Source organism: Adelges cooleyi, unplaced genomic scaffold (genome assembly GCF_023614345.1).
Source record: "Adelges cooleyi isolate 19-005CV unplaced genomic scaffold, UGA_ACOO_1.1 ACOO_flye_CR_arks_rails_tigmint_CR_PRNA_108, whole genome shotgun sequence".
Lineage (NCBI taxonomy): Eukaryota > Metazoa > Arthropoda > Insecta > Hemiptera > Adelgidae > Adelges > Adelges cooleyi.
Window position 1 is genome coordinate 17,258,157 of NW_026095761.1, and position 22,222 is coordinate 17,280,378.

Here is a 22,222-nt window from a genome sequence, read left to right on the forward strand (position 1 = left end):
AGTATCGATTACACAATCAGTTGATTACAAGAGTCAATGCAACACACAAATTATTATCAACTCAACAGTTTAACCAGAGATATCATATTATGTTGAGTTGGTCAGGTGCAACTAAAAAAGTTCATCCATGTAAATATTTTATATATTTATTGGCATAAGTATACCAATAAAATGTTATTTCGTAAATAATATAATTTAAAAATGGTTAAAACAATTATTATTACAAATAAGTATATATCATTTTTATTGTTATTGTTACTTATCACATTCCATCAAAAAACGGTAACGTCCTTTGTGTGTATACAACAATATCCGATTAATATATATAACAGCAACACTTACCAATCTATTAACATCAATAATTAACAACCAAAAAAAAAAAATACAAAATAATTTGTTTTTTTAAGCGTGGGCGTATCGTGCAGTCATATAGTATACATCTAACTATTTTTAGGCGATTTGTAACAATTATTATTATATTATCGTTATAATATCAAGGGTTATTTTTTACTCATACACTTTTTTTTTGGTCGTACATCTAAAAAATGACCATGTGAAATATCTAAAGCTTATGATATGAGTTCTTACTTAATCTACACCGTTATAAAACAACATAACAAGATAATATTGTCCAAAAAAATAAACACAATACTATTATTATATTATAACCAATATAAACACCTAATAGGGACAATAGTAATCACTTTTTATCAATTATACATTATGTATATTAATTAACGAGGCGCAACAATATGATTATTGTTTGTATAACAGCAACAACGGGTTTTTTTTATATTACGTATAATAGTAAATAGCGTTTTTTCCATCTAATAAAACTTATTATTGTAGAACTGTTTTGCTATTTTTTTTTTTTTTTTTTAGCACCGACCGCTTTCGTCTGAAATTTTAAAATAATTTTTGAATCACGCTGTCAATGGGTTTTCGGTGATTCTGAACGGCCACGGCGAACTGCGAACACTGTCTTTTGAATGTGACTGCTTCATCGCCTTTGCTATGGCTGTTGAAAGAAAACGCATATTTTGACCGTTAGACTTGATAGTGCTACACTAGAAGCATGACCGTATTTGAGTGTTGCTCCACAAAAAAAAAAAAAAGCTCAAAAGAAAAAAACACTAGGTATAGGCGCAATTCGAATTGAAATTGGACATCCGAGACACTTATGTTGAAAACCGTTTATAAAAATAGGTGTGTTCTTGAACCGAAACTTTGTCAAACGAGAGCCAGTTTAGGTTTCAACTCCAAAAGCCAGAACTGATCAGATCTAGGGTAAAAGATGTGTGTACTTTATGGTAAGACTTATGGATTTGACCATGGACTATGGGTTCCTTGAAAATATAAATAATCTTTTGTTATGGTAAATATACTGTAAAAGTAATAGTAGATATTTCTTAGGTACGTCAAGCGAGCAAATTATCAACCTGCTGATAAATCCTAAAAATAAACTCCATTAATTTCAAGTATACTTATGGGAAAATATTGGATGGCATATGTATTTTGAAGTGCGCCTATACAGTGACAACAGCATCGTTTAGCTGTTGTACAACTACATGCGGTTGCAATATTATTATTATAGCACTATTATCAATATTCCAAGCAAACAGAGAGAGATGCTTACACAAACAGTAGATAATAACCGCGTGCGTTCAAAAAGCAATACATTTAATTAGGAAAAAAATAATTACACGCACTCGATAATAATAACATTATGTTAATTGCATGTTAGTGTACTGTGCATGAATATAAAAAAAAAACATATTATTCATGCATGCCTTATTGTATATTACTATGTAATATATATGACGTTGTATGTATATTGTAAATGATGGCTCAAGACAATAACATTAGTGTACAGATTATTGTTGCATTATTAAAATCTTGGCTAATCTATGCTATCGACGTTTCGTATGCACTTAAACGGTGTATAATAATACATCACTAATTAGCAAACATAGCCTAGAATAGCATAAAAATAGCTAGAAAATTGTACTTGATTTTTACTGCTTATTTCATACTACTAATATAATCAAGCTGCGTGGGAGAACAAAGCGAATAGGTTTTTTTTTTAACAGTAAGCCTTTTAAACTAATTTGCACAACAGGCATATATATATATATATATATATGTATAAATATATATGAGCCAATTTCATATACAGACACATATCAACTACACAAAGACCGGACGTGCTGATCCGCAGAGATGCTTTTTAATTAAAACGTAGTAACTAAAAACTATACTAACTAACATGGATACTTACCGTTTCTAATTGAAATTAATAATATTTTCATACTCAACACCACAGTATTGCCTATTAAACGTTTAAATCCAATACTAATCCTAATTTGCGGTATGCACTCTCACTCGTCCAACATGGTGATTTTTAGCTTCACTGAGAAGGTATTCTTATTCAATAGCATTAATTACAAACTATATAGACCTATGTACGAATAAAAGCATAATTATTATTTTATACCTAGGCCTATATTGGATCCTATTATATATATCATATCTATATTAAATACTAGCCATATGATTTTTATTTTTATGTAAATTTCAATTTTTGTAAAGAGTGTAGATTTTTCGAATTTGATCTTGCTGAAGTGTTTAGAACTATGTTTTCTTATCATTATTATTATTCCATAGCCAAATAGAGTAAATGTTTTCGAACAAAACCAACGATAATGGTGCTTTTTTTAATGCAATTTACAATTTTTAATTAAAATTTAAAAACAATTACACGTTAACACATTACACATTTTAATGCAATATTCCCGCTATAATGTATACATATTTCTATGGATAAAATTGAGTTTACAATGGCGTCGGTTGTTTGTGTTATCATCCATCGGTCATAGTTGACAGAACGTCACTATATAAAATGACATAGATTTTTTTTTTATAAAGAAAAAAACACCTTGCATGTGCCAATAACATTGTTGAATATTGAACCAGTGACAATGCATACCGCCAATGCATCTCGTTTTACAGTAAAAAAAAAATAGCTGTGATTTATATTTAAATATATTTTTAATAACTGTCAAATTGTTATTTCTTGAGAAAATAATATCTTCATGTAAAAATCTACACCAAATGCCTAAATCCGAGATTATCCGACCGTATCAATGTTGAATATAATTATTATTATTATTAGGTATAACCGTTTCAAGTTGGTTTAGGCTAAACAGAGACTGTTATAATATTATTATGTAATCCAACTGTATCTATAGTTATTATATGATAAAGCTGTTTTTCTGCGTGTAAATTCACACGACTATTTTGCACGTTAAAGCTAACACGGTGTCATCATTGTTATTCATTTTTGTTATTTTATGCGGTTTTATTATTATGGCAAAGACATGCGCGCAAATACAAACAAAAAAAAAAAAAAAAATGCTCATATCCATCGTTTACCAAACTACCCAAACAGACATTTTTTTTTTTAAATATTATAAAGCCGGTTGCTTATAGAGACACTTATGAGGCACAAAACAACAACGACAACAAAAATTAGTTACAAGACAATCGTACAAAGCGTGTGACACTTACATAAATTGTATGAACGGTTTTTTTTTTTGTTCATATTTTTCCAAGATGATGATAATTTTTAAGAAAAAATTTTTCACCGAGTAGGATAGATTGAATGTCTGTGTGTGTGTGTGTGTGTGTTTGTAAGTATATGTATTCGAGTGTATGAGTGTGTATGTGTGTGTGTGTGTGTGTGTGTGTGTGTGTGTGTGTGCTTGCGTTAACTACACGTGCATCCGTGCGCTAAATGTATTGGCTAGTACGTCATCGTCATTTTTACCTTCGGCTGATCTGGACACGGTCAAAGGCGGTCGGCCTAATCTCACAGCTGGCCATGTTTCGCACACATCGTACACATGTCCGGGACACAAAACAAAAATAAGATAAATAAATATTTTTCTAAACAAAAAAAAAAAAATAGTTTATGAGAAAAAAAAAACAAACAAAATGCGGAAAAATCCTGCGGGGGGGGGGGCGCGTGTAAGAGCCGAGGGGATGCTAGGCCCGCGGGCGCGAACAGGGAGGGGCTTAGGGGGTATTTTAGCACCCTCTAATATGTCAATGAGATAGCACGGTCTAAGAGATTTACCAGTATACGACAAATTTACATCGAGTTTCTATTAACCGTTATTAGAAAACATTATGCAATTAATGTAAGAAGTTAAAATATCATTACACCGGATAACGATAATAATAGATCAAACGTAATTGTTCAATTAAAAAATAATAGCATGTACCTATGACTTGTGCAACGGTATCGACGATTCCAAGTGTTAGCCGATCGAGTTGATATATTATTTATCATAAAAACTGAATTAGTGACCTACCTCAGAAATAACGCGTGTAATATTTAATTTGATAATAATACATTATACTACTGATTAGGTTCGAAAAGTCTATTAATGTATAATTTATTTTTAAAAAAAAAAGTAGTACAGTTCATATATTTTATAATCAAGAATTCCACAATTGTGTATCAAGTACATGTCGGCTAATTATTTTCATACAATATTATGTATCAAAAAGCTTTTAATGGTATGTAAAAAAACAGTATCAGTGTCACATTTGCTTGTAATTGGCGAGTTGTTGTTTTTTATGTAATGTGTAATATATGTTATATAAATAAATGATAAAATTCGATGCGTTTAAATGTATTTTAATTTTGTAATGTTTGTACATGTACGTACAATTTAATTTATAGTTACAACTCTGTATATCACCCAATATTGCCTATTGATGTTTAATTATTATTATTAGTAGTATTTAAGTGTCCAAGTGTAGTGGTACACACTTAATCGAATACTTCAGTAAAGTCGGTGGGTATTCAAATTTGGGCGAAATATAAGTGCATATTATGTTTAAACGTTGTGCTTATTTAGTCAAAAAAAAAAAAAAATAATAGTTCAAACATGTTTCACCGGTAAGGTACATATTTTATTCAAACGATTACAAAAAAAAAAAGTTTTAAAAAGTAAAACAAACAAAAAAAAATGTCAGAATAATCGAATGACGTTTACTTTTCGAAAAAAATCAATTCAATTTTGAATTAAAAAATCAGTTTTTTCAACTGGCTCTAATTATACGTGCAAGTTTATAATATGATAAAAGTAAAAGTTCATTCGCTTTGACACATTTCGAAAACAGTGTAAATAATCCAATCGTTTTTTTTTTCAATAATTTGCATAATTAATTTTTTGTTCTATACGTTTGACGATATTCCGACACTATTTTTAATTTAATTGCATAACGTTTATTATTACAATTTTTTTGGTTTATCTTTCATTATCACCAATCATAAATTAATCTATTTTTTTTTTTTTAGGATTCTATTAATTATCTGTTATAATGTAATATTATTTCTGTGATAGAAATATACGTATAAATATAGAAAGAAACTGGGTTTAAAGTTTAAATCATAATATGAGCATATCCGCACACCAAATAATAAATACAGTATACTTTTGTTTAATCCTTGGCCGCAGGGGTTAAACATTTTTCCAAATTACCAATTATTTAAGTATATTTTGGTGTTATTTATATATCTTAATAACAAAAGCTAAGATTTCCATTAAATGTAAAAAACCTTTTTACAGTTTGGCAATTCAAAAAATATTATTATGGTTACAAGTAAGAGTTACTGTACATAGTTTCATATGTTGACATCATACACAGTGTATTTTCAACGTTACTATTAAGGAAATCATTTCAGGAATTGCAATTGCATACATGCAGTGCATTATAATAATATATTATCTAAAACGCATGACTGAGGTAGAAAAAAAGTGGTATGCTCTCATTTTGTATGTAGTCGAAGGAAAGCTCTAAAAGTAAACATTGTTACTTTACCGCATTATTAAACGGTCTAATTAAAAAAATTAAAAAAATTCTAAATTGTGTATAATTAACGATTTAAACTTCCTAATATGTAAACGACGCACTAAAATGAACAAATTTGAAATTATTAATTTGTTGTAATGACTAAAAATAAACGAACCAAAATAATTGTACTGACATTTATTTAGCATTACCGCCTGTACCATCTGTGGTTAATAACAATATATTTGAATAATTACAACAGGGTTGTTCAACATTAATCCAAATACATTAAGATTATTCACCAATATATATATATATATTTCAACACGGTTTATTACTGGGGGGTGGCCTGACTGAAAATTCTCTATATTATCCCTAAGTAACTTAATAAAAAAAATTGTGGACTATTTTGCGCCTAATTAACTATAATTCCACGCCTTTAAAACAATACATTATTTATTTAAATATATCTCTAATGTTAAAAAACATATATTCAGGAACGGTAATTTTCATCTATTATCTAACCTTGTGACATCTATGTAACAACACAAATATATATTTTTTTCTCTTCTCAATTTTTAACTGTACATTTAAGTGAAGTGCAATTAATAATGTAATAATAATATATCAATAATAGATTTTGTAATTGTTTAACTCTCTGCCTTCACCACAAGCTTAGCTTATAGAAGGTATCCCCTCCCCCTCCCCACACATAACTTCTGCTTATGATTAGTTAATCATAGGCGGAAGTTGTTTGTCAGAGAAAATAACAACACTTAAAAAATTTAGGTAAACATAAAAAAAGTTTGAGGATAAATTTAGGAAGAATATTGTGTTTAAACTATTTATACCATAAAAATATAAAAACAAATCATTGAATAACACATAATAGCATGTAAAATAGTGTTATTAATTTATTTAGTTAATATTTTAGTGTATTGTTAAAAGCAATCTGTTCAAACACACAATTATTAGTCTAAATCGTATTAACCAAGAGTTGGAAAAAATTTAATTAAATATCGAATAAAAAATATAAAACATTAACATTACATTTTTTTTTTTTACTCATTTTTATAATACCAAAACATTATTTAATTATTTTTGTATTATTAAAATAATTCCCAATTCTGAGTACAAATAATACATTTCACTGTTAGTTACCATTTTTTTTTTGTCGTGCATGTCTTATCCAACAATAACTTCGGAGAGACGCAGTTTTTTTATTATTATAATGTCATTAAGAGTAGGTACAAGAAAAACATAAGAAAGAATTTTTTTTTAAATAACTGTGTTAAAAAACCATTTTTTTTATTTAATAACAGTGATTATTAATCATTGATTAATAATGTAAATATTAAAAACTAATGAAAAGATCCTAAAATTATAGCATTTTACAGCTTGAATTGTTAAAACACTTTTGTTAAAGTGACTGATTGGCTGTTTTCCCTGTACCCTCAATATATGTGCAACACAAATGTACATATTTAGTATTTATTTTTTGCTATATGTATGAAAGAGTTTAAAAAAAAGAAATAGATTATTTTGACAGATTTTTTTTTTATCAAAATGTATATAGTAATACACTGGAGGGAAATAAATATTGACCCAAGATCAAAATTTAACAACGAAAAATAATTATTCTATTAATAAATCTACTCATTTTGTTTTGCTAATTTTTTCAAAAAAAAAAAAAAAGTGACATACTGCAATCATAATGAGATATATATTTTTTTGATATCATATCAGTTTAATTTAAAAAATCAAACTAATTCATAAAATATTCTTTTATTTATATATCATAAAAACAAATATCCCACAACTATGTCAATGTTTAAGAACCGACAGTAAATTTTGTGTTAAGTTCAAGAAAAAAAACCCCCATTACACACATTGTGTTTAAATATTATATTATTATATTAATATCATAATGTTTGAAATTGTTTTATTGGAGTACAGGTAATATATTTTTTTATAATACTAGTATTACAATTTAATTTGGAAAATAGGTAGTTCTAGATTTAAGATTGTTTCTCGACCAAAAGCATACACACTTTGGAAGTGCTACGATGAGTGCATAAATTATTGCACTCACGTGAAATGTTATTGTGATATGTTAATATTGGTCTAGTGTGTGTGTGTGCAAAACAAATACTTGTTTTATAATATGACTCGTTTGCATGTTTGCAAACACTGTGTGTTATGTTGAATACACACAAAGAGTTGTTTTGTATACTCAAAATAAAACCAGTGGCTTTAGAATTAAATAAAAAACGCACATTACAATATGAATAATATCATCTATAGAAATGTTTATTATCATTACAAATCTGAATGTACTAACGTTTTAGATAATGACAAAACACGAACAAGTCGTCCCCGAACGCCTACACACACTATTGTGCCATTGTTGTTAACGTATTAATAAAAAAAAAAAAACGACACATAGTGACTAAAAAAACCGTTTAAAACGTACAAATATATTATGCGAGTTAGTCACGACTACAATAATCCTTTTAATCGGTACTCCGACTTTTATCGTTGTTTTTATATATATTAATAATAATATTTGCTGAAGCGTTAGACCAGATTAAAAGGGGTGGAAACTTCCATTTTTTATTTTACTGTGCACGAAGACAGGGTTGGCTTACCGTAACCGAGTCCTTGCAGGAAAAGCCGAAGAGCTTCGCACATTTTTTGGGGCACTTCTTCCAACACCATACTGCAGTCGGAAACCTGTAGAAAGGACAAAAAAATTTAATTAAAAATTATTGAAATAAATATAACCAAAGTCATTTCTATGGAACGTTACTATATTCTAGGAACGAATAAAAAAAAGGATGTTTAAAATATAAATTAAAATACAACTAAGACGGATGAGTAACTACTTCAAAGTTCACAATTTGTTTTTTATATCTTCTAAGTAATGAAATTAATAATTAAATAGCTTTGATAACCCTCTCATTGGAAAAATAAATCTGATAGAGATCGACAACTTTCACTCGCGTTTCTATTTATATAAATATAATTTTAACATTTCCTTTCGGCACGTTGTCATCTTAAATTACATTAATTAACTAAAACATGGGATAGCAGTTATTTTTCAAAATTAATGTAGTTATACTCATATGGTATCAATATTAGTCGTTTCCAACGTTTGGCGTTACAGACGGTTAGAATGTATTTAAAAGTATACAGGAGATTTGTTTTTATAAAAAAAGGTTTATAAATATTCAAACACTTGGAAATGTTCAAATATAAGTGTAAATGGTTGTTTTGTGTTTTCACATAAATTGAATAAAGTTTTTTTTTTTTTTTTGTATAAAGTAGGTAGGCAGTACGAACTACCAAGTTATATCTTCATTTTTTTTAATCTCTCCTAACAAAAGAGTAAGGGTTATTGTTGCTGAAAAAAATAAATGTTGACTTATCGAAGAAAACGAATATTTGACTTGACCAGACGATAGTAACCTAATACTACTGTACCAGCGAAAGCCTGCCTTATAAGTTTCGATAAATTATATAATTTAATAGCGATAAAAACATGTCAAATTGATATAAAATTGTTGTGCAAACAATTGTTTCTGGCATAATATTTTATAGGACATTTTCCGTTGAAATTGTGTACGCATGTTTGCTTAAAAAAATATGTTTATTTGGCAAATATCCGATTACACATGTGTGTTTACATTATTATTATTATTTTAGTCGTAGGTATTTTAAACCCTTTCTGCCCGAAAGTGAGCGTTTTCTAATCAAATGTATGATGTATATATATATAATCGGTTAATATGCATTCAACCATTTTGAACGAATTGGGTATCCATAACCGACGGAAGCTCAGTGTCCCATCGACGTTGGGAAAATGACATCAATCTTGTTATGTACAACACTTTCACTGTTGTTGACTGTAGGAAGCTCAATTGATTATGGTAAGTGAACATATATTTTTTATCGGACCACCGACTTTAAAACAACTCTGATATCGAGTATCATATTTAATAATAATATGTATTAGATCAATTCCTTCAATTGTCCTACGGCATTCCGAATTGCGGTTGCACCTTCGAGGATTCGGATTTCCTGTCGAAGGCATGCCAATTCAAAACTCCTTACAATCAAATGATGCCCGTAATAGATCGAATACTGCGAAACGATTGCAAGACCAGCGACGCTTGCAACAGATTTAAAAACCAGCACATACCCGATGAAGAATCGTACGAATACATAGTGATCGGCGGTGGAGTTGCCGGTAAGCGAATTACATTATTTATAGTAGTAAAAAAAAAAAAACGTTGAAAGACTATCGAATTTCATGTCCAATTGTTATGGGGCCATTTAGGAGCGTTGATGGCCGGGAAATTGTGTAAAAAACACAAAGTGCTCCTTATCGAAGCCGGCCCCGAAGAACCTACCACCACTACTGTGCCCACCTACTTCATGGAAGCAAAATGCTCCGATTTGGATTGGCATTATGTGACGGTCGTTCAAAGCCACGCTTGTAAAGGCACGAATTTTGTTTGCAATTGGCCCCGGGGCAGAATGTTGTCCGGTACTTCTGGAATGTCAGGTAATTGTGGTCGTTGGTAATTTTCAAACACGGGTAATGATGTTATATCTCTGTGTAAATAAGGTTCTATGTACACGAGAGGGTCGCCACAGTTGTTCGATCAATGGGTCGCCGAGGGTTGTGACGGATGGGGATACTCGGATCTTCTGGAGTACTTCATTAGATGCGAACAAAACCTAGATACAGACGGCATCGAAAAGGAATTCCACGGCACGGACGGTGTTAATGTGGTTTCACGTTGCCCGTTCAAAAAGGACATAGTCGATTTGTTATTGCGCGCCGGCAACGAAATGGGCTACGATACGATAGACGTTTGTGGCAAAAAACAGGAAGGCTTCACCAGAGCACAGCTGATGATCAAGGACGGGCAGAGGGCCAGCACGAATCGCATGTACCTGAGACCCGAGAGAAACAATCCCAACCTGACGGTGCTGTTAAACACACTGGCCACCAAAGTGATCATAGACCCGGAAACCATGACGGCCGTGGCCGTGCAGTATCTGGACCGCGCCAAGAACCTGAAAACCGCCAAAGTCCGGAGAGAGGTGATCCTGAGCGCCGGCGTGATAGGCTCGGCACAGCTGCTCATGTTGTCCGGCATCGGGCCCAAATACCACTTGATGGACATGGATATCGACGTGCTGCAAGACTTGAAGGTCGGCTTTAACCTGCACCATCACTTGTCGATCGCCGTGAATTTCTACTTGGACGTCGACACCAACCACAGGCCGACCCTGTTGAGCGACGTCTTGGAGTACGTGTCCGACAAGACTGGACCCTTGGCCAGCACCGGCATCACACAGGTGACGGCGTTCATCCGCAGTTCGTTCGCCAAGGAGGGCGTGCCGGACCTGCAGTTCTTCTTCGACGGCGACAACGAGTCGTGCTCGTGCGTCTCGAAGACGGACGGCAAATGCGCCGACCCGGAGAGGAACATATGCAAGAGGTACTTCACGGCTCGGCCGACGTTTCTCATGTCGCAGAGCTTCGGTCACATCAAGCTGCAGTCGAAAAACCCGCAGGACTACCCGTTGATCCAGCCCAACTATTTGCACGATTCCCGGGACATGACCGCGCTCATTGAAGGCATCGAATTCGTGCAGGAGCTGTTGAACACGCCAGCGCTGAAGGCCTTCGGGGCGGAAATCGATTCGGAACCGGTGGAAGGGTGCGAGAACCACGAGTTTGGCTCGTACGACTACAACGTGTGCAAGATAACGAGAAACACCGGGCCAGAGAATCACCATGCCGGCACATGTAAAATGGGTCCTCCGGGCGACCCGACGGCGGTGGTAGATCTCGATCTTAAGGTGATCGGTACGAAGAACATTCGAGTGGTCGACGCTTCGGTTTTCCGGTACCAGCCCAACGGCAATCCCATATCGACCATCATAGCTATTGGCGAGAAAATCTCGGATCTCATCCTGCGGGAAGCCAGTCAATGCGACTGTCCCGAAGGGTGATTTTCCACTACCATAATATATTGAAACAAATGAATAACCAACCGGTGATAGGCTTACACAATGCCAACACATATATTATATAGTACATTCAAGTTTATATCGAGTTAATTCTGTAGTTTCAACCTAATATAACATACAACTACATTCGTCACGATTTTGTTTCAATGCACGCGTTTTGGTCGTTCGATCGAAATGCAAGGAATACTCCTTTAATACCATTGAGCAGTTTGAATTCTTAACTCACTATTATTTGTGTAATTTTTTTTTTTTATAATGTCTAGTGTTAGTAGCGTAAAACTAGCGTTTTCCGGCCAGTATAAAACCTTTGTTAAAATAAGCCAACTCACTTTCATCCATGATGATTTCGTCGGATCTAGCCTCGAGTTGAGTGTTACAGTGTCTTCTTGGTGTGGCGACAAGGCTCCGCACACGTTGATTATGGGCATCTGAAGCGTAGTGGTCATGCTGAGCCTTCGACCAGCCGGACATCCCTCTGATGTGGGCGTACTTCTGCTGATGCCCAGGTCGGTCCGCCTGACGTAGGAGTCTATGAAAGCAGCCAAATTGCCGGGATGAACGCTGTGTTCGAAATATTCCCTGTAAACTCGAGCCAGATCGTGGTTTCTCTCTTCGGTGCCCTTCGAGACAAAACAACGTTATTGGTTAGTGTACTAACCCACGAGTCGTAAGCGTTTAACAGCAGGGGATTTAGTAATCTCGGCAAACCTTTCCAAAATGATGCCACATCAAGTAGTCCATCACTCCTTGTGTCATCCCTTTCGATTTCAAGTATCTGCTGTTCAATCTCTGATAACCGTATTCTAGCCATCCGGCGTGAGTCGACACCACGTTGACCAGACATAGGGCTTCGACCTGTCACAGCAAAAAAACAATAGTTATTACAAGACAATAAAACTCATATGGGTTCTACGCTACCTTCGTGGGCTGCTTTAAAGCAAAACGCGCCAAAATATTTCCTCCGACCCCGACACCGAGCCCAACGACAGACTCTAGATTGAAAAATCTAAGCACGTGATCCAACTGATTCGCCAACTCGTCCATGGTTGGAAAAACGTAACTGAAACATTGTTAATCAATTAAACACATAATATAATATTCAAGGTATGCCAGACAGTCCAGCCCTTGTTGTGTGTAAGTACCGTTTGTTATTAAATATATATATATATATATGACTTACCTGTCCGATAACGGTGCAGCCCCTTCTTCTTGACCCGGTGCGTTCACGTGGTATACACAAAAATTAGACACGAGGGTGCGCATCTCGCTGTAGTTGAAAAATGTCTGAAAGCTAGTGATGTCTGCAAAAATCAAAATTTAAAAACATCAGATTTTTTGTAACTCTTTGTCTTCGAGTAAAAACAATAGGTCTAAGTCCAAAGATAATGATTAATTTCTCACAGTTAAGTCCTAAATCGTGATAAGTCAGTATGGGAGGCCTAGATCGGTCGCCTTGCACAGCCACGCACACCGGACCGTTGTCAGTGTCCACGTAGACCTCTTCGACTCCTGTATTGCCTCTGGTAAAGTTCCGAACCGTGGGCAAAGATGGACGAACTCCAGTGAGTTCCACTTCTTCCAGTGTTTCCGACCGCATGCCACTGAAATACAAGTGAATCGGTCAAGTCTTTTGCCAAGACAGAACACCCATAAACTTACCTCAACAGAGACGCTTCTTCGGAAATGGCGGATGTAGGCATTTTTCTACAAGAACAAACAATATTATTCAAAGTAATAATAATAATACAAATTGACAATAAAAAATGTAATTGTCGACCTTTGGAACCATTGCAATGGATAGATATCTATATTGTTATATTTCCAAATTAGTTTTACTTTTAAGTTGACCATAATAAATATATATATATAGAGAGAGAGGGTGTACTGTCTAAAATAATGTCTGTGTAAACTGAAGATCGAATGTGAGTTAACATTTATAGTTAATTTAATTAAGAGAACGCCACACGTACATAAAATACTGAAGAAAGATTAGTAGATTAGTACATTATCTGTGCTGCTTTTTCTTAAAAATCTACCTCTAAATTAATCCCCATAACTGTACTGATGAATAATCATCATAGTTTCAGCCAGCGTCGAGGGAAAAACATCCATATGGGCGACGATTAAAGTCTTTAAACATTATTTCCAAATTTTTGAAATGCAATTGATGTATGCTTATTGATTTTGTTTTTTTTTTTTTAATTCAAAGAAAAGGTGCTAACAGAAGGGCAGGACTAAACTCTATTCACGAGGGTGATAAGTCATCCCAACTTCACCCCTACTAGTTACAAACTATGGACATGTAACGTGGCGTGGCGTTCTCTGAAAACCTTCTTTATTTGGTAAAGCCACGCAAGTGCAATATTGACCGATCGGCTTTCTTGTTAAATACAATACACGCCAGTGTTTGCGTGTAGTTACGGAAATCAATCTAATTTAGTTTTGTTAAAGAAATAAGTAATTATTTTTACATTTTTATAATACATGAACATTAGACTGTTATTCCTACCGCTTAACCTTTCAATCGATAGTAGCCTATTGGAATAGGAAATCACTAAATTTAAAACCCCTAGCCCAACTCTAAGTTTTCTAACCTCATAATTGTTTGCATTTGATTCAACATGGAAATTGTATTTTTTCATTGGAAAAAATTCCAACTTTAAAACTAATCAAAATGTTTTTAGTTTGGAAAAAAGATAATCAAATATTCAAAACACGGTGGGCTCAGAGCAATAGTGAACCAAATCCATTTTTTTTTTTCACAAAACCAAGTGCTCGGGTCATCCCAATACCGCAGTACCACAGAGTAGATTATGCGAAAAACAATATTTAGAAGTTAATTACTGGTAATCCGCTGTTGTGGCGAACTTGTGCGCTCTGAACGGAATGAAAGAAAATGATTTCCCATAGTCAATAGACAGTTCCCATAGTCGACAGTTAGGGATGTGTGAAATTTTAGACATTATTTTTTTTTTTTTTTTTTCGTAGGCTTCTATCGATTGGCGGAAGCGAGGAAGGGGGGGGGGTGGTAAGTTAATATTCGATTTTTTCAAACAGACGGGTCCGTGTCGAATCTATCCATTGAATGATCCATCTCGACAACGACTGAAATTATTTGATTGTTGTGTGTGTGTGGTAAAGAGATGATCCTTCGGTCGGGCCGTACCTGAGTGGAGTGTTGACGTTGCCGGTGCCGATTGCGGGCACGCCGGGCATAAGCGGTTCGGACAGCCTGCGCCGGGGGCTGGAGCTTAGCGTGCCAAAAGCCTTTTTAAATACGGTGCCGACCGAGTTCTTGCGCTCCGGCTGCAGGTCGTCCGTGGTCGCTTTGTACACGCGGTCGGCGGCCAACGAGCGATAGGACATGGTTCGTCATGCGGGGCCAAAAGCTGCAAACAAAACGCGTAAGTACGTGTGCGAGTATACGTGCAAAAGCCAGCAACATAATAATAATAACAATAATAATAATATACAGGGTGTTCCAGCATGAAAGGTAAGTAATAGGTGATTAGACATCCGAGAGACCCCCAAATAAACCCCCCGTTTTCATTTTTTCGATAAGCCAAAATTTGAAGATTTCGACAGTTAAGTAAAAAAATAATGACTTTGAAACAAAAAAAAATTATTCCCTATTATTCGGTGCAAAAAGCTCACCTTGAAAGAGGGGTCACGTCATTTTCAGTCGTTTTCAGCCCCTAACTCTTCTCTTATCATTTTTTTCTTATCTCTAGTCTCTAACCATTTATCTCTTATCACTTATATCTTATTATTTATTTATTTTCTCTTGTTTCTAATTATTTATCTCCAAACTCTTATCATTTAGCACCTATCTCTTATTATTCATCTCTAATCTCTCATAATTTATCTCTTACCAATTATCTCTTTTCTTTTATCTCTTATCAATTATGTCTTAGCATTTATCTTTTATCACTTATCATTTATTTCTGGTCTCTAATCATTTTACTCTTATCATTTTTTGAGTTAGGGGCCGAGAGGGACTGAAAATGATGTGTCCTCTTTTTTAAGGTTAGCTTTTTGCACTGAATAACATGGACTAATTTTTTTGTTCTTTAGGTCATTATTATTTTACTTAACTGTCGAAACCTTCAATTTTTTACTTATCGAAAAAATAAAAACGGGGTGCTTATTCGGGGGTCCCTCAGATGTCCAATCGCCTATTACTTACCTTTCATGCTGGAACACCCTGTATATAACATCAAAAAATATATAATAATTGGTATCCGTGGTACCAAAGAGAAAAAGTGTAGCCGTAGGCGCAACTATAGACCTACATTTTATGGGGTGCTAAAACTATGTATTATACCTAACTAATCATAATTTATTCTTACCATCAATTTTCGAGCTATTAGATACGCAGCTGGTTTCACCAACTATTCTTAAATACACTCGTAACACAATGTTAGTTACAAATTCATTTTAATTCAACATCCAGTTAAATTAAATAAGTTTCACCATAACATTATTATTGCCAAATTCTATATTTTGTTAAGTTAACAAAACCTCGATTCCAACGTTCTCATTGGTTACTGGGTATGTGATAACTAATAAGTGATTGTATTATATCATTTGTCAGTTTGTTATTATTTGACATTTTGTTTTACTTTCTTTTAACGTTTCGGTTTATACTTTATCTAAATAATTTATCTATAATTTCTTTAACACATTGTTAAGATAGTCTATACTTTTCTAAAAATAGTTTGTCATCAAGGTCATTAAAATATAGTGATAAGAATTATCACTATATGGTGCTAGTTGGTATAATCAGGACAGGCAAGAAATAATAATATTATCTAAATTATAAAATACAATAAAATATGATATTTGAACCTATAATGCAAGTCTGTGCCATTCCTTTTTACCTAATCTACCTACATAAAATAATTTCTGCTCACCTAATAAAGGGACAACATCGTTGTCGTAACACGTGTACGCAAGAAGTGTATAATTTTTATGGTTTAGGGTTCAAGTAGATTTTATATCTTCACTATTATATATTACCAGTATACTCGGTCAAAAAAAATTATAAAACAATTTCTGAACTATAATAATATAAATATTATACCTACTACAATACATTTTAACATGCCGATTAACTTTTTATCAAGCCGATTTCGGGTGGTTAATTTAACAATCGTTTTAACAATGTGTTAAGGCTAACAAATCTCGACGAAACCCAATTTTCACTAACTAGTTGTTAAATATAATTAACAATAAGTTAAATTCTTCACAAATGTTGGTGAAACCAGCTGACAATATAAAATATTTGAAAACAAAAATATTCTAAAATAACAAATTTTAACAGAGTATGAACATTATTAAAATGTATGCGTACAAATCAATTGGATTGGGGCTTGAATTTTTGGAAGTGCTAATTTAGAGTCTGGGGGTGCAAAAGTCCCTTTAGCACCCCCCCCCCCCTAGTTGCGCCTATGACTGTTGTAATGGTCAGATCTCCTTGAGATACAATATTGACCATGGCACGTGTAAAACATTATTGCTTACTGTTGTTTTGGGTAGCTTTTAATTAAGGTGTAATACTTAGTTAGCATTTAAGCATTTTATTGTTGTACTCAATTCTATGTAAATGACGTTGTTAATACTTGTTTACCACAAGTATTAGGATATGCTATCTTGCATTCTTGTACTATAAAACCCCAATGAAACAGCGAGTATGTATTCAATTGCTCTTACTTGTTTTACCCGTGCAAGTACTGTTTATAAAAGTGATATATTAAATTGAATCAAATCTATCTTGGCAGTTTATTTGTTTTACTAAAGTCTAAATCATTTAATTACTATTAATCATTTAACTACTTCTTATACTGTTAAGATAGTGTTTGTATTGGACTCTACAGTTCATTACACTGTGTAGCGGAGATGACAACGCCAAAACAGGACGAGTGGGGCGACTGGGAAGGATTGGAATATAAGAAACGATAAGATACATAAGAGGTGGTCTAGAAGTTGAGACAGAATAGGTTGAGATAAACCATCTCGTGTTATGAGGCACAGCCAGTGAGAGAATTTTAGGAAACCCTGATTCTATTTAAATTAGTAGTAGGTTTTATTTTTTATTTTGTCAGACAATTTATAAGACTAGAATTTTGTTGAACGCTTGTTATACACTTATTGCAATTTAATTTTTAATCAAATATTACCCCAATTTTTTTAGAAAGACCGATTAGTCATTAGAAAACTTCACGAATGGATTTACAGAATATCAAGTTAATTTTTATTGTTTTTTTTTTTTATAAATAGAAGTAATATAATGACAATTTTAGTTTATTTTTCCACAATAGTCAGTCGACCTCTAAATATTAATTAAATTTTCTACGAACAAGACCCGTGAGCGCGTTAAAATACTTGTTATTATGACATACAGTTGAAAAGTCTACGAAATTGTGTTGTTTATTTTGATCTTCGGTCGTTGTAAAAATAGTCAAAAGTGTGTGTAGTCTAGTTTTTGGGTTTCTTCCAAGAAAACAAAATGCACCAAATACACGCTATTTTGACTATAAATTTCCACATACAATTGATTAGTTTGTTGGTTGATTTTTTTAGTTTAAATAAAAATAATTCTATTAGGCTTTTTTAATGTTTAAGCCAAAAATAACGGCTGTATATATTACATGTTTGTTTTTAATTAATTGCTTTTGCTAAACACACAACGTCGCAATACATTTGGCAAAAAAAAAATATTATATAATGACAACAAACTGCGAGTTAGTAAGATAATATATGTTTGTGTTTACTTTTGTACATCTAATAATAAATGTGCAACACTATGTATATTTATCATAATTTATGAAAACTTAAAAAAAATAGCATAGCACAGCACTTTGTAGAATTGTCTGTGCCTTCTCGTTTTTAATACACATCATTGTAAAATCAATACCTTCCCAGTTCTAGTCAAAGCTTATACAATTAGATGTTTGGAAATGTGTTTTTCTCAGTCTTGACTTTTTTTTTTTTATATGAAAATATTCATTAACTCAATTACAACATTATTTTTCCTACTCAGTATTATATCAATTATCATAAAATTATCATTATTAGTCTACTGAAAGTGAATTTTTCAATTGGCAGTTATTTTCACCCAAAATTTACCAATTATGTCACCGAAACTAACCCACGGAACACCATTTTGTTATACTTCCACCCCCCCCCCCAATAAAAAACAACCCTGTGTGACAACATAAAAAAAGTTACAACCAATAAAACTTATACTTAGTAAAACAGACAATTTTAATTTCCAACGATTGTTTTCAATGTTTAATAAGCCCGTTTTATTTTTATTGGCTAACTATATATCTGCAATAGACATATCCATCAGTGTACCTATACTAAACTAAACTTGGCAATTGTTTATGTATAAAAAAATATAAAATTTACTGCTTTTCAACTAAAACATACCGTCCGTCCGTCCCTTTGAGAGAATAAAACGGTTTTGAAAAAAAAAAATTCTCAATATCACCACCGAGTCATACCTCTAAGTTCATTGTGCCGGTTACAACAGCCAAGTCAACCCTATCATCATTTTACACTGTATTGGTTTTTTCCCCCCATTTAACCTAGTCCGACCGATCGCTCCCAAGTTCCTAGCAGCCTTCACGGGGCATGCTATAGAAAATGTTGGCTGCATTATTATTATATACCCCTATTATTATTATCTAGTTCATTATGAATGAGGGTAAATGATGAGTGTACGACCTTGTCTCGATCGATCCACACGTCGTGTCACGTGCATAATATTTTGCCGTTTTATTATTAATGGTTTTTCGTTTAAAAACATTTGTACACATTCGACTACTACCTATTATAATGTATACAAAGCCAGCAGCCCTGTGGTGTCGTTTAGCCTATATCATATATTTTTCACTCGTCTGCCTCGTTCAAAAACCGTTTACCCAAGCATATTATATTGAAGAAACGGCCTATATCTATTGCAAAATCATCACCGGTGCGCTGCTGTGTAAGTACTTGAAGTCCTTTTGAAAACAATAAGTCAGCGCCTGCTCGAGATATGCTGTATACAATTTTTTTGAATAAAAAAAACCTACTACCCTTTCGAATCTTAGTCAATTGAAATGATCAAAAAACAAAAAAATATATCAAAAGTATATAAAATATTTAAAGTCCTTATAACGCGTGTCCAACGAAGGACACAGCTTAATACATACATTCCAAAATCGATACAATACTGTGGTTGACATTGTCGTGACATTAGATTTGTTATTTTTAGAATATTATACTCACTTGTGTATATAATTTTAGTATAATAAAAAATAATACACTGCTAATGCAATTTGAAATCATTTAATCCTTAAACTATAATGGTATAACTGCCAAAAACAATGCTATAGCTCACACTAGTCCCTGGCAAGACCCGTTTAGGTAGAAATTAAACAATGTAAAACCGATAAAGGCATATTAATTAAATGTATTTACCCGCTGAGAGATGAGTTAAGCAATTCTGTGGATTGGAGAAAATTCGATTTGTGCGCGTCTTGTAGGTATATTTTTTTTATAGCGACCGATACCATTTTGGTGGGTTTTCCAAAGTGACCGTTAGCATGCAAGGCAATTACTATTATTAAAACTAGTCGTTTTTTAAGCCGAGTTGGTACTTTTTTATCGACCACGTCAAACTATATATTATACGGTTATGAGATGTCGTAACGTGGGTGGGCGGGCGCGGAAATTACCTAGACAAAGAAGATATGCGCCTGATATGTACTCGGATAGGCAACCCGTCGGTCGTGAGCGTATCAAAGTAGGTATTTTATTGAAATAGCCAGGGTGTTTTCATCATTCTGTTAGTCGGCTCGGCCTAGTTCTAAACGTTTTCAAGTGCGTGATCAGAAGCCAGGTCGAAGGATTTACGCCGGTTTTTTAAAGATCTATAAACGAAACCGGTACGGATCGCGGTGTTTGTATTCAGGGGTAGGGTGCAGGTGGATTTTGCCAGACCTACGGTCAGGTACTACACAGCAGCTACAATAGCACAATAATAATATATCTTTGTACACAACACTCCTTGCACGTGTCGCCAAAGGTGTACGGTATGCGTACATAATATGCCTGTATACTAGGAATGCCACTATATAATAATAAGACACCTAAATACGTTGTGCACGCCTAAGAGTTAACTAAGTAGGCACACGTACATCTTGTTATTATAATCCATGCAAAATCAATAAACGCGTCTACTCGGCTGCATATATTATAATGTATGGACAGTAAAATAATATTATTATTAAGATAATTTCATATATATATAAATAGTCAACACTTAAATGCGACTACGGGGCATATAGCTCCTAACGTGTAACGATTAAATTAAATTTAATTTAAAAAAAAAAAAACACATTATTATTTAATACTATTGGTTAATATTGTGCCAAGAGGTGGTAACCTAACCGTACCGGTTATTCCCAACGAAACGCAACAATATAAGTTATCATACATTATCTAACTGCATTACTTAGACTTACCTCGTTTTGGCGAACTTCAAAAAAACGTCAACCTTTATTGGCAACGTAGTACAACAAACGACCAAAGTGAGTGAATGTGTGTCTGTGTGTGTGTGTGTGTGTGCAATTAAACTGCGTAAAACGGAGGCATTTTAAAGGTGTATAGAAATCATAAAAAAAACCAACACATTTACAGAAACCTTCATCAAACGGTGTGTTTATAATAATAAACTGCTGGAAAACGAGATGCACACAACAACTGACTAACGCACACACCGGCGACGGTCTATGAAAAAAATAAAATATACAAAAAAACCAGAACGCCGCTCTGTGTGTGTGTGTGTGTACTGTGTGTTTATTTTCGTTGGGTCAGGCCGCCCATCGATCCAACAGCTGCTGCTGCTGCTCCTGGAACAAGGCATTACGTCAATAGTCGGTTCCCGGACTATCCCTCGGGACGCGACATCTAGGGACCAAGCCTGGAACGTGCCGAGCACGGCCACGCCCAAAGATGTCACCACATGTTTTGCTAAACAGTCTTTTCGGTATTGCCTTCCATTGCTCCCTGTCATGCCCAGTTGGTTCCATAACATATTTTGCACTAGGTTTGGGCTCTTCCTGTTTTTTCCCAGGTGTGATTCCCCTCCGAGGACTTGAAAATTGTTCGCTTTTATGGTATCTATCATTGTCCTTTGGTCACTTATTTCTCGTTGTAGTACTTACTTGATCATATTTTGTTAATCCATCTGCCCAGTTAGACTTTTGAATATGTCTATAGTACCACGTCTCAAATGCTTTTATCGATCCTTCTTCATTTT

The 22,222-nt window shown here is 33.7% G+C and overlaps 1 protein-coding gene across 5 annotated transcripts; it reads right to left on the reverse strand.

The window, feature by feature from the left end:
- Positions 1 to 854: 854 nt before the first annotated feature.
- Positions 855 to 21,755, reverse strand: LOC126847520 (protein NDRG3). 5 transcript variants are annotated; one of them, XR_007687082.1, is made up of 11 exons: positions 21,426 to 21,755; positions 15,077 to 15,299; positions 13,570 to 13,614; positions 13,312 to 13,511; positions 13,091 to 13,211; positions 12,829 to 12,970; positions 12,619 to 12,765; positions 12,240 to 12,530; positions 8,511 to 8,595; positions 3,568 to 3,874; positions 855 to 1,018 (listed from the first exon to the last, which is right to left on the reverse strand). XR_007687082.1 is itself a non-coding variant. In XM_050587821.1 (11 exons), the coding sequence occupies exons 2-11, from the start codon at positions 15,274 to 15,276 to the stop codon at positions 924 to 926; spliced, it is 1,374 nt and encodes a 457-aa protein (XP_050443778.1). In that variant the 5' UTR covers positions 15,277 to 15,299; positions 21,426 to 21,755; the 3' UTR covers positions 855 to 923. The 5 variants fall into 5 exon arrangements, 4 of the variants coding, with proteins under 4 accessions (XP_050443778.1, XP_050443779.1, XP_050443782.1 ...); XM_050587821.1 differs by having other exon boundaries at positions 3,827 to 3,874; XM_050587822.1 differs by having other exon boundaries at positions 855 to 1,062; positions 3,827 to 3,874.
- Between the last annotated feature and the right edge of the window lie 467 nt (positions 21,756 to 22,222).